The sequence below is a fragment of the Canis lupus genome, chromosome 36 (assembly GCF_003254725.2).
Source record: "Canis lupus dingo isolate Sandy chromosome 36, ASM325472v2, whole genome shotgun sequence".
Classification (NCBI taxonomy): domain Eukaryota; kingdom Metazoa; phylum Chordata; class Mammalia; order Carnivora; family Canidae; genus Canis; species Canis lupus.
This window is the reverse complement of record NC_064278.1, coordinates 4,718,675-4,731,592: the sequence shown is the minus strand read 5'-3', so window position 1 is coordinate 4,731,592 and position 12,918 is coordinate 4,718,675. Positions and strand designations below refer to the sequence as shown.

The window sequence follows — 12,918 nt, the reverse complement described above, 5'->3', positions numbered from 1 at the left end:
TTGGATTCTAATCTTGGGCTGCAGTCCATTCAACAAGGGAAAGCATTTCTCTCCTACATCTTCTTCCAAATACAAATATAAGCGCATATTATAACCTATGATTTGTGCCTCATTTGCAGAATATACTGAGCCCAGTCAACAGCTCTGGGTTTCACTTGCCATACAGGTTGTTTCCCATGTAAGATCCAGTTGGAAACCTCAAGACTTGGGAAGGCCTGTCTGGGTCTCCTGGGGCTGGTGCCCCTGGTCTCAACAAATGGAGAAAAGCTTACAAGTAATGCTGCTTGGTATAACTGGAACTCCTATCATGTATATGGGGCTTCCTCCACGGTCTCTAATCTAGGGATTATTGTCTTATGGGATCATTCAGGAAAATAGTTACTTAGTATTTGTTTTGGTTTCCTACATTGGTGTCTACCAGTAAGCGCTCAACCATTGTTTTTACGTAGTTATTGAATTCTTTAAAAAATTGCCAAAAGGAGTCTTTGTCAATTCAGTTAGGGCTGGTCTTGCCAGATGTAATTGCATTCAGGCGAAAGGCAGTGTTGATACATACGGCAGTCTGAAGACCCAAAAAAAAAAAAAAAAAAAAAAGACAATGTACATTAGATTCAAAACAGATCCCCCCCAAATAAAAATACTAAGGTAGATAACGAGGAGGAAATTTCATAGTTTCATTCTTTGGTACAGTTCATCTCATAAAGTGTATAAAACTAGAAAAGTCCATAAAACTTGGGTATATTTAAGCTGTCTCCAACATGTAGTTATATTCACATTTATAGAATGTGCTTTTCCCGTATTACACACAGAAAATAAAAAAAGAACAGGGAACAAATCTCCAAGGATGAAATTTCCACATTTATTTTTCTTTCATGTGCATAGAAAATGGCAGTGAAGTGTCCTATGAAAGAGGCAGGGAATGGGCATGGCGCTTCTATACCAGACTGGACTTTGTGCTTCAAAGGTACACTATTCATTTTGAAAACAAAGGATGTTATAGTTTGTTTTTAATTGCTAAGAATTCCTTGGGTTTCCCATTTGTTTTTTAGCTGTCAGCTTCTTCAAATCTCTTTTCAAATGACACACTGCATTACAAATGATGGCACTTAACCAATGTGGCATTTCCATATTTACACCAACAAAAGAAATTTACAAGACATAATAGCATACAATCTTGACATTTAGTAATAGCAATAAAACATGAAGGGCATCCATTTTATTATTTTTTTTCTGTACAAACTATCGGAACATAACTTTATTCACATTAAAAAAATCATCTTTAATTTGATTTGACCTACACATCCCCCATCTCATTTCACCCATTTCTCAAACCTCTCATCACATCGCCCACACCTTCACCAGACTATAGAATCTACAAGTAATTAGATCTAACACCTAAATAGAGCTTAGAAAGTCCTCTCTCCCAAAGGTTTCCTTACTTCCCTGATAATTCCTCAAAAAAGAAAAAAAAATATGCTCTTCACTCGGTCCTTCCATTTCACTTTCACATTTCATCAGCAAATCAGCAAGACGGATTTTTTTCATCTCAATCCAAACAAGGTTAGAAAGAAGAGTTCTTCAACCGAGCATCTTGACGCTACACCCATGAGTCCGGGGACCCTGGGTACTGTTCTGCTCTATAAGAAGGTCGTTTCGTGGAATAAAAGTCTACATAATTTGTGGTCGATTTCAGTCCATACTGTGTTGAATAATCAGTAGAAGCTGGAAAGTGAACTCGGTCATCAAAATAAGGATCTTCATAGCTATGAGGAGACTGCAAATACAATCTGTATGCGTCAAAGTTCTTTCTGTTGGAGTCATCTTGACTATAATACAGCTGTTGATGCTGTTGATGAAATGAAAAAGCAAATAAATCAAGGCAATTTTTGGAAATATGTGTTTAAGGGAAATTAATGTGGGTTTCCTGCTTCATATTTTAAAGTAGTATTTAATATTTCTGAACATATGGTTCAAAGTTCTTTCTGGTACATGATGTATGTTTACTAGTAGATTGTAAGGATTTTAAACTGTGTTTACAAGTGGGCTGGCAAAGCTCACTCAAGTCCTGTTCTAAGGTGTCTAGAAGTTGGTGTCTCCAGAGCACCCAAGATTGCCCCTGCTGCCATATTCCCCACTAGAGGTCCACTTCTGTGCTCTGCTGTGGAGGGGCCTGTTCCCTGGGCCTTGATTTTTGCTTTGACACCAGGGAACCATTAGCACATCATGAGTTTGGTTGGAGGTTGGATTTTCATGCTTCAGATAGCTATGTGTAGACAGAGCCATCCTTTAAAGCATTTACCTCAGAGGTGAAGATGGAGTCCATCCCTCAGTTTAAAAAGAAATGTGAGGTACTATTAAAGGAGTGATAAACAATCTCCGGGCAGCAGAATAATAAAATTGGAAGAGACACGTGAGCAAATAGTTTTGAAGGAAAGACTTCCCAAGCCAGGACTAATAGGTTTGTAAAGAAGCAAGGTGACACCCATGTGGGCATCCACCTCAGGGGACACTGCCTCCATTTTCTTTTGTTATCTCATCTCTGACCTCATGTTAATTTCTTCAAATACGTTTGGAGAAAAACTGTCATGGCTCTTATATTTTTTTTTCCCTTTTGCTCATGCCCAAATCCCCCCACTTAGTAAGATGTAAGATGTAATAAATTTATCACATACATATCACCATCATGTTCTGGAACTAAATTCGTTCTAACGTTATTAGCATTTCAGAACAAAATTCTCTTTTTAAGTTAGAGTTATGATTTTAAGGTTTTCTTCCCCCTGACTTAAAAACTACAGCATAAATTTTAAGTAATTTGGGAAGCTCTTTTTTCTTCATCTACAGAGAAAAAATGATGAAATGGAGGAAAGTCTTAGAGTATCCTTATTGCAAGTTTAGGATACGGGCTTGTTTGGAAAACCCCAGTTGCTCAGGTATTATTGGAAGAGATCACATGACCCCTGTGGGCATGGCATCCGGAAGGACCGAAATAAACTTAAGGCCCCCGTGAAAGCAGAGATTGGCTGCTACAACCATTAGTCCCTACTCTGATGGAGAATGGGGTCCACCCAGTACAGCTGAGTCCACTTTGACTTCGGAGACTAGTGGAGACTTGCCACCAACCAAGTGTTTTCAAACCATGGATGTTTGGATGTGGAGGAGTCACGAAGATGAGGATGAGGTGTACAAAAGAGAACAATGAGCTGAGAGAATGAAGCGTGCTTACCAACCTTTCCCCACTCAGAGGATGGAAGAGATTTTAGAGGTTAACGGAAAGGAGTGGGACAAGGAGACTGGTGGGCGAACAGGAGTAAAGACTTCTCAGCTGTTCCCATCAGTGGCTTGGTGGTCTCAGTAGCACCAGTTTGAATATTCAAGCACATGAGGCTACTGCGGAAGTGATTTGCTCAAGCCACAGACGAGCTTCTGGGGAGCTCGATGCCCAGGGGAAGCTCCTCCGCCCCGCTGCGCTGGCCGGCCCTGCTGGCTCCAGCGGCCAGGCCCCTTCCTGGCTCCATCCCTGCTAAATGACCTTCTGTAAAAATGATATTGCAAATTCACCTGTAGCCGTCTATTTTGTTCTCTTGCTGGTGAGGAATAGGAACTGATGTAAATTGGTGAAGGTTTGCTGGAGCCTGTAAGAAAATATTTTGTGAAATTAAAACTAGCGCTCGGCATTCCGGCATTCCGGCTGCGCGGGCTTCTTGCCCTAGCGGGGGTGGGGGGGAACAGGGCAGGGGCCGGGGACAGGGGACAGGGGCCGGGCTTCCCTGGCTCTCGCGTAGCGGCGGTCGCCCGGGCCACCAGGGGATCGTGCACACGGCCCCAGGAAGTCGTGGGTCTCCCCAGAACGCGACACCAGCCCAGAGGCTTCCTTCTCGACCTCTGCTCACCGTGGGGGAGCCGCTGGCAGCGGAGATGTCCCGGCCGGCTCTGAGCTGGCTCTGACCGGCAGCCTTGCTCCCCGAGCCCCGGGTCAGACGGGGACGGGAAACCGATCAGAACAAGCTCCAGGCCTGCAGAGCAGCTGGGACTGAGGCCCGGGCGGGAGGACAGGCACAGGCACGCTCTAGGCGGCTGGCCACGTGAGGCACAGTCTTGCCTCTGCCATTTTTAAGTACATTTTGAAACAAAAAGAGTCTGATAATCAGAGGGTTGTCTTCAAGAGTTCACGGCAGACTCCCAGTGATGTCATTGGCTACCCTTCTATTGTTAGGGCTAGCAAAGATTTTTTTTTTTTAATGAGGAAAATGAAACATACTTGAGGCAAATTAGTTTATTGAAGCAAGCGAAGAAGATACAGAAGGGCATGCATGCTAAAGAGGCAGTCTTTAAAATGAAGCAGGCTGCTGCAAATCTGAAGCAACAATGCGCTTCAGTTTGTGCATTTCCTTTGCAAAGAGCTTGGTGTTTGAAATGTAGCATCTGCAATTTTCTGAGCTATTAATTGCCATAGTAACAATAGTCGATTAGTAAACAGTCCCGTGAAATCACAATTTCAAAGACAACAGCACAACTGAGACGGCTCCCCCAGCAGTTGTTAAGTTGCCATCGGGTTTTATTTATTTCTTTTTAATAAACAGGTTTTTTTGAGGAAGGAGTACTCTTTTGTGATAGCTCAGTCACACTGCCTTATTTGAAACCTCTAGAGTAGTTATAATTTGCAAGAGAGTTGAGAATGGGGATAATATGAAATCTTGGTAACTCTGCGCTGGCATCCTTTAAATTACATGCCCAGCTTTCTGGATGACATCAAAATTTATATTAATAGTATGCAACATTATTTCTGTTTTCTTAAAATATAATCACCCTGGGAAGAATCACATTATACATTTCGTTATTCATTCAAACTCTTTTCCATGAAAATGTAAATGAAATTGATCTCCATTCCCAGGTTTGAATTTAAGAGATGAGTCAGTCTAGGAGGTGTGGCCTTGCAAGCGTCACAGGCTCAGAGCTCTGACACACGGGAACACGGGGAGACACGGCGTGGACGGGCGCGAGCAGAGCCAAGGCACTGCCTGGGGGAAGCCAGAACCACCTCTCTTGGATACTGTGCCCTCTTTATTTGTGGTCACTAGGCCACTCCCTTGGCTTGTTTTCCTTATAACAAGCGGAAAAGGCAGCAGCCCCGGGGGCAGGAAATGGAGAGACTGGAACATGGTGGGCTGCTGGGGGACCGTCTCAATACAGGCACGGGCTACTTCCCAGGCTGCTGGCAGGGGGCCTGGAAGCACGTGGTTTTTCGAGATACTCTATCACACACCCAGGTGGCGTCTTACCAGGGTACAGGCCTTTATGTGTGGCATCCCCTTGGCTATTGTAATACTGCATAGGTGGCTGGGTCCTATCGTATTCAGAGCGAGGGTCTCTGATTCCTAACAGTGCTGGTGAGGAGGAGGTGCTGCCGACTGGGGGGAGAGGCGGAGCAGGAGGGAGAGAAAGGAGGAGAAGAGAAAGCACTGTCAGTGGCTCTGCAAAATCCTCTCTGGAAAAATAAAGGTCAGCAATTAGAAGTGCCACGCAGCTGGTGCTAAAAATCAGCTCTTAGCTACTGTGAGCCGACGGGCAGCCGGTGCTGAGGAGGGGGGGCGACCCTCAGGCCTGCTGCTGCGAGAGGCAGGGCCAGCGTGGCCCCGCCAGAGCCTCCCCCAGCGGGGGTGCAGGCTGCCGGCTTAGGGGCGCAGCACAGGAACCACGGGGCTTTCTCACTAGTGGCCTCAGGGACTCCCACCACCTCTTACAACGGAGTGAAAGTGACTGATTAGCCACGTAAGAGTTACACTTGCTATTTTATGATCTCAGTTCAGTTGCTTGTAAGACACCCATCTATTATCCTTTATGTACAGCTCTTTAGTAAGTAGGTGTTTTATGGCTTATTTTGATTTTTAATTATTTCAAAAATATTTGCATCTCTAAATGCGTTTGAATAAGAGTGCCCAGCCCATAAAATTTATAATTCTTTTTATGGTGATCAGCTGTCAGTAAGCCTGGCTCCTCAAGAAGTTCACAGTGTGAATAAACTGAGCCTCACAAAACCCCAGAAAATTTTTTGTCCCAGCTGGAGCCAAACATTTAATAATAACTGATCTAGCCATAAGTCTTTTGAGCATTTCTGCACAGAAGGAAGGCACCACACATCCTTTTTTTTTCTCATTAAAAAGTCATCTTGCTTGCACTAAGGTTAATTGTAAGTGAAAGTGGTCACTTATTCACTCGATCCATTTGAAAGCAACAGCCCCCAAGCCTTGCCACCAGTGGTTCTGCATGCCTTGATGCTTTCAGAGGCAGACGGACACAGAAATATTTTCCCTGAAAGGTCATTTCACTGACGTAGGGTTGCTGTGTGTTAAACAAAGGTGAGCATGCATGGGCAGTGTCTGTGTGCTACTACTCTTGTTTATTTTCTAGAAGGTAGGAGGACAAAGAATGTGCCCACCTACCTCCCACAAGTACATTAGCAAGGCATCAGAAGTACCAGTAAGCTAATGCTACATTAGTGCGGAGAGACAGAGGATTAGCCCTTAGAATAACTGGAGCAACAAGTATGGATTACATCTTACCTCTGAAACAGAATCCAAAAAGGTACCCAGGCACTTGGATGAGCTCATCAACACTGTCCAGTGTGTATATGTAAGAGGTCCTCAAAATAAGTTCACTGCTTAGTAACTATGGCCTCATCTGTCTGAAATTATTCTTTTGCCTGTACCTTTTGTTAAGCAGCCAAATCTCTTGTTTCCCCTGACACCCCTACTTCTGAGTCCCTAAAGGATTCTGAGCATTTTTATAAAAGAAGACAGCCTCAGGCTACACCTGGGAGCTCAGCAAGGATGTCAAAAACCGAGCATAAGTCTCTTTGAAGAAAACAACTCATAATTTAAAAACTAAGATAAAAATATACACCATACACAGTAGGCACAGATAATTTAAAAAAAAATCCTAGTACAAGTGGAGACATCCAATTATGTGGCAAGAACCGCCAGTCCTATATTTGTCTTTTTGGCCACGTTTGTCCACAAGAGAAATAAGACTGCCAGCAGTAGCACAGTTGAATACAACATATAATATTTATATGTCAGAATGGGAGATTTAAAGCCAAATAAAAAGATATTTATTACTTTTCCTATGTCATTTAGCTAATAATTAAATTTATCGGACTAACTTGGCTTGGTAGTAATATTCTGCTCTTACATGTAAAAGACAGTTTGAGTCTCAGAACATTCTTTCTACCAAATTAGACACTAATAAGTAGGTACTGTGGTTGCCAAGATTCCCACTTTACAGATCAAAGGGAATTCCTGAAACCCACCTGTAGGGCCTGTTCCCACCAGTCGTGAATGGGGGGCGGGGGGGGGGGTCAGTGTCTGGAATACAGCCAGGGCATGGAGGTTTAACTGGGAAGGAGGAAGGTGCGGGAGATTGTAGCCCCCCCAGAATGCAGGTATAAAGATCACGTCTAAAGGACCCTGTTTCTAAGAGTTCTCACCAAGAAAACTAAAAAATCACTTTGGAGGAGATTCCAAACTTCTGGCCAGCAGGCAGGCAGGGCAGCTCATTTCAAGCACGGCTTGTGGTTCTCAGTGTGCTCCTCCACTCCTGCATCCACCTGGCCAGCCTGTCCAACAGCGGCCCACGCCCCTTCTCACACCGAGGGGGCAGGACCTTGGGGGAGGTGGGATGGAGGGCCCCAGGATACATTTATGTGTAAACTTGCATAAACTTTTAAAATGAAAGGAGGAGAGCGGGCCTGTGGTTTATAATGGCATCTGAGGAGGCTCTTGGCATGAAGATCGACTACACCTCCTGAGTGTTTGGAGGTGACAGGCTTAATTGTCTCTGTTCAGTCTTCTCTGGCTGGAAAAGAAAGCCTGTCACACAAATGTTCTAGCGAAGGAGTGGAGTTTGCCCACTGACCTGACTGAATGATGGGTGACATCTGTTGGTTGGTGGTAGACAATGAAGGATGTGATTTGAATCGGTCTCGCTCTAACGTCGACACAGGTGTAATAAAATGGTTCTGATTCCACCCATCCTGTGGAGTTAAGAGAAAAAGAAACCTCTCAGAATGAATAATGACATTTCATTACAATAAATGATTATGAATGTGTGCTCTGATGAACGCTAATTATGCCGGAGCTGTTCTTGGAAGTTACCTTTTTATAAATGCTCCGGAGGTCCCGATATTGCCATAAGGTGTTCAAGACCTGGGCTGCTGCCTTCACCACTTTCAGAGATGATCTGGGGAGAGAGCAAAGATGTTAATGAACGTGGGCAGCACAGCCACAGGCTCCACTTGCAGAGGTTCAGGCTGCAAACCAGTGGCCAAGATGCCATCTCTCCAAGGACCAGAGGGCATAGGGGCCGCTGTTGGAAAATACAACCAAGGAAATCAGGTGTACCTCGGAGCTGGGCAAGTTCAGGGCTGGTCGGGGTGGGCAAGGGCCAAGGTGATGCTCTCAGGCGGTCAAGTCTGTGGGGAGAGGCTGTGATCGGGATAAGCAGTGACCTTCCTAGCTGGGGCCTGTCGGCTGCCCGCCCTTAGCCTTCCCCCGTATCTACGAGGGGAAACACGGTTAACCAAAAGGCAGTAATGGAGAATGTTGGGACTTCTAGGGGATGAGAATACGCTTTGCTACATTATGACCTTGCATCCCGAGTGTCGGATGACCCTCCCAAGTTAATTTGTTTCCCCCCATTATTCCGTCTTCATATAAATACCTGCGTTGCCTTCTTATCATTTATGTCTCTGTGTAAACAAATGTACATATATGCCCTGACATTCAATGTAGGAAACGTGGTTGGTTAGAAGTTCTCTCCGAAGGCATTTGCTGAATATTGGCACTCTGCTCAAGCCCTGCTGACCATGGGTCACTGCTTTTCAGCTCGGGAGCTGCTCCTCTAAATCACCGTGGCCTCAGTGGTGAGTGAAGAGGGAAGTGTAGCTTCCTGCCTCAACAAAGGCCCCCAGATCACCCGTTAGGGCTGGGGCGGCGCTTGCGGAGTCAGCTGGGGAGTCCGCCGTAAGGATGAGGGAATGCCTCTTCACAATTCATTTCAACACTGAAAACTTGACTTCAAATATATATCACAGGATCTAAAATCTGATTTCCTCTTCTTATCCCCCCAATTAAACTCTCATGAAGGGGAGAAGTAGGGAGGCGAGCAGCCTGGAGGCACTTTCTCTGCCCCAAACAACAGGAGATGGGTCGCAATGACCTCCAAGGGCTTCAGCAAGGCCGTGGGGTACAGGCACCCCCACCGGCTGAGTCTGCTCCTAGAGGTGGGGCATTTCTGCATCCATCTCCACTACTCCCTCCTACCCTACACTCCTTCTCAGTGTTCCTCACGAGTCAAGGGTAGAACCAGGTCAGACCAACCGACCCAAAGCTATTCTAAATTTTAGATTTTCAAAACGGACCACAGAACAAGGAGATTAAAAAAAAAAAAAAAAAAAAAAAAGCAGAGATGGAATTTCTGACACCCAGGATGGCTTTGCAGTCTTCACACCTCACGGCCATGCCATTCTCAGCTGGGTCCTGACCCTGTTGCTGGTGTTCACCTTCCTGTCTGTAACTGTTGGGCAGCCGGGAGGCAGGAAAGGACGGGTGGGCTCCAAGGACTACGCAGCACTCGACACAGCGGGAGCGTGCCAGTTACACACCTTGATACAGGTGGGCTGGATATCTGCGGAGGAGTTCTCTTAGTGGAAACCTAACTCTTGAGAAAAGCAAGGATGTTTCCGGGCTCCCCTTTACAGCACAACTCCTTGGAAAAGTTACGGATTTTCAGAACTCTAATTCTCATCCTCTCTGAAATGTGTGACGTCAGTAGTGTTCGACTGGACAAGTCTCAATCCTCATCCTACTGAGCAGGAGCACCTGCCATGAGCTCAGCTGTGAGACCCTTCCTCCCTTAGCTCTTAGTGCCTCCTCTTCTCAGTGCTCTGGCTCCCCTTCCTGGGCTCTTCTGCTGGCTCATTTCCTTGGCTTCTAGCTATGAGCCCTGAAACCTCTTTTTTTTCTCCATCTATATTTTCTTCCTTCTCAGCCTATTTCTCTTTTCGAAGCATGCCATTTATACACTAATGACTCCCAAATTTATATTTCCAGCTTGGACTTCTATCCTGAACGCAAATATATTCTGCTGACCATGCAGTCTATGTGGACGTCCAATAGACGTCTCAGATGTCACATGTCCAAAACAAACACCTGGTCTTCCCTAAAAAATCCGCTCCTGTGGGCTTCCCCATGTTGGTAAGTGCAGTTTCATCCTGTGGTCTTTTTTGCCAAAGACCTTGGGGTCATCCTTGACATCTTCCTCCTCTCCTGCTGCTCATCTGACCCCTCAGCAAATTCTGTTGATTCTTTCAACCATGTGAGAATCGATCACTTCTTCACCACTACAGTTGCTGCCACCATTAGCCTCTACTTGGTGGAGAAGGTTCACTAAGTCACGATGACCCCTTTAAGGAAGTCAGGCTGTCCCCCCCCCATTGCTGAACAATCTCCGGTGGCTTTTGGTTTTCCTCAGAGTAAATAAAAGTCCTTACACTGACCCACAGAATCCTGTATTTCTGGTTATATTTCTTTCCTCCAGCTCCTCCTTACTCTGTTCCCACTGGCTTCCCATCGTCCACCACACATGAAGCCCTTCCATTTTCTCCTCATCACCTTTCCCGATTTTATTATTTGCTCCATCTGCATCTGACAGGCTGTGTTTCTTACTCACTAGTACCTCATCTACCTTGCCTAGGAATGTAAGCTACCAGGGGGTTGTTGGGTGATCTGTTTGCTGCTCTAGTACATAGCAGGTAGGCAGTAAACTTGGGGAATGACTCCAGGAACGTCAGCGTGTGTTCAGAGGGCAATCTGAATTGATCTAGGACTTTCTGAGTCTTTGTTTTGAAAAAAAAAAAAAAAAAAAAAAATTACACTGGATTTTTTTTTTTTTTAAATATACAAAGGTTCTGGCACTGGTTCAGCATCTCTCTAGTTTCTTCTTATGCCTTTCACCAATGAAGGCCCTTTAATGAAATTTTAAGAGCACAAAAAGTGATTATGGCTACTTTAGCTTTATCTGTAACATTTAATTTCTTTTGAAATAAGGTGTGTGTGCATTTATTACTAATGAGATTAAAAAGATACATAAGAAAAAAGGACTGAAAGGAAATATGGTTCATGTTGATAGGTGTGACTTCTGGAGGATGAGAATATGCTTTGCTACATTATTTTTCTATTTTAGAAATTCCTACAAAAGTATAAATTAAAAGATTAGACAAGAAATAATGTGAGTTCTAGCATTGTCACTCAGCCAAGTGATAAACAGTGACCAAGCAGCTATTATAGGTCAGGTTTTGTTCTGCATGTAGAGGGTACAATAGTTAAGAAAAGGCAAAGTCCCTGGTACTGGGGAGTCAGAGGCCAGAGAAAGCCCTAGGTAATATATCGGGTTCATCAGTGCTGTGAAGGAGAGGAGAGCAGGGGAAGGGGGTGCAGAGTGGGGAGACAGGTGCCATTTTTATGGATCAGGTGTCCTGTGTATTGAGAAGGCTCTAAGCAGCCCTACTTCCCACTTCCTTGAAGGATTCTTTGATCTGATACTAAGGCAAATTTATAGTCAACTGCTATAGCTCTAGTGACCAAAAAACCCTTCTATTTTTGCCACCAACTCTCTAATTCCTACTTCTGCTGCTTCATCAGTTAGGTTCACCCAGAAGCAAAGGGAAATGTATGATCCCAGCCCAGGGCACATCCTGAGGCCACACAGCAGGCCCTGCTGCAGAGCAGTGATTTTAATACTTTCTGAGCACCTGGCAGAGGAATCAGTCCCAGAGCTGAGGATTCAGTAAGATGTTCTTGCAGAACAGGCTCTAGAGCCTGGAGTAGAGTCAAAGGTGAAAGGGAAGGTGACCTCAGATTTTCCTCATCAAAACATTTCTGATTCTTCCCAGGGTCAGCACAAGCAAACATGGCTTTAGAGACAAAAATGAATGCAGGGATGTCAGAACAAAGCAAAAATCAGAGAAAGGGGGCCACATGACTGCAAATGCCTCTTAACATAGATTTTAATTGGCGGAGACTGTTTAGCTTATTGGAAATAAATCCTTTCCAATAGAGAATATCCTTCAAAGGCCCTCATCACAGGACAATTCTAAGGAGAAGAGCCTCGTGTTCCCATGTCCTTGCACCAGACTTGCCTGTCTCCTCTGCCCTTGGTTATGTTCACCAGCTTCTCTATCCCCCCTGAGTCGGCCAGAGCTTTGGCATTCTCCATGTTTTTGCTGGTGACCTCGTGCAGAGCACAGCAGATGGCCGCCATGGTCTCATCAGACAGCACACTGGGGCCGGTGCCGCCGGGAAGCCGGTTGACCAGGTCTCGCATGGCATATTTACCTGCCAAATGTAAAAGATTTCATTCCACTTTCAAAAGGTACTAGGTTTTTGTTTTTGCTGCTGTCGCAAGATCCTGACAATGTGTTCTCTCTTAAAAACAGAACCTCAGGGGCACCTGGTGGCTCAGTCAGTTAAGCATCTGTTTTCGGCTCAGCTCATGGTCCTAGGGGTCTGGGGTTGAGCCCTGCATCGGGATCCCTGCTTAGCGGGGGAGTCTGCGTCTCCATCTCTACCTGCCTCTCCTCTCTAATAAATAAATAAAATCTTCAAAAGAAACAAAACAAAACAATCCATCCCGCCGCCCCCCCCCCCCCCCCCCCCGCCTCAAACCTCAGAAGGCAATAACACAAAGAAAAAACATGACAAAATGGAAAGTGACAAATACCAGAACTTTAGGGGGGAAGTTAATGTTTACTACAATGCCGACTTGAAGAAATGATTGGGTTTTAAAACATTACAGGAAGCCACTGAAAGGAAATGTAAATCAGTGTATAAAACTGGTTATACCAGTTGCTTCAGTTGAACTATT

The 12,918-nt window shown here is 45.0% G+C and overlaps 1 protein-coding gene across 11 annotated transcripts in view; it reads right to left on the bottom strand.

Annotated features, from left to right (window-relative positions):
• Positions 1-837: 837 nt before the first annotated feature.
• PKP4 (plakophilin 4) overlaps positions 838-12,918 on the bottom strand; it is a 232,853-nt gene continuing 220,772 nt past the window's right edge. For 8 of the 11 annotated variants that reach the window (XM_049106375.1, XM_049106379.1, XM_049106380.1 and 5 more), the window contains 6 exons: positions 12,194-12,389; positions 8,151-8,235; positions 7,912-8,029; positions 5,280-5,408; positions 3,559-3,632; positions 838-1,846 (listed from right to left, as the gene is read on the bottom strand). In XM_049106375.1, coding sequence (XP_048962332.1) covers positions 1,598-1,846; positions 3,559-3,632; positions 5,280-5,408; positions 7,912-8,029; positions 8,151-8,235; positions 12,194-12,389 — 851 coding nt within the window. In that variant the 3' untranslated portion in view covers positions 838-1,597. Of the gene's footprint in view, positions 1,847-3,558; positions 3,633-5,279; positions 5,409-5,447; positions 5,486-7,911; positions 8,030-8,150; positions 8,236-12,193; positions 12,390-12,918 lie in introns of those variants that run through there. The other 3 variants (XM_049106382.1, XM_049106383.1, XM_049106384.1) reach the window with 2 other exon arrangements.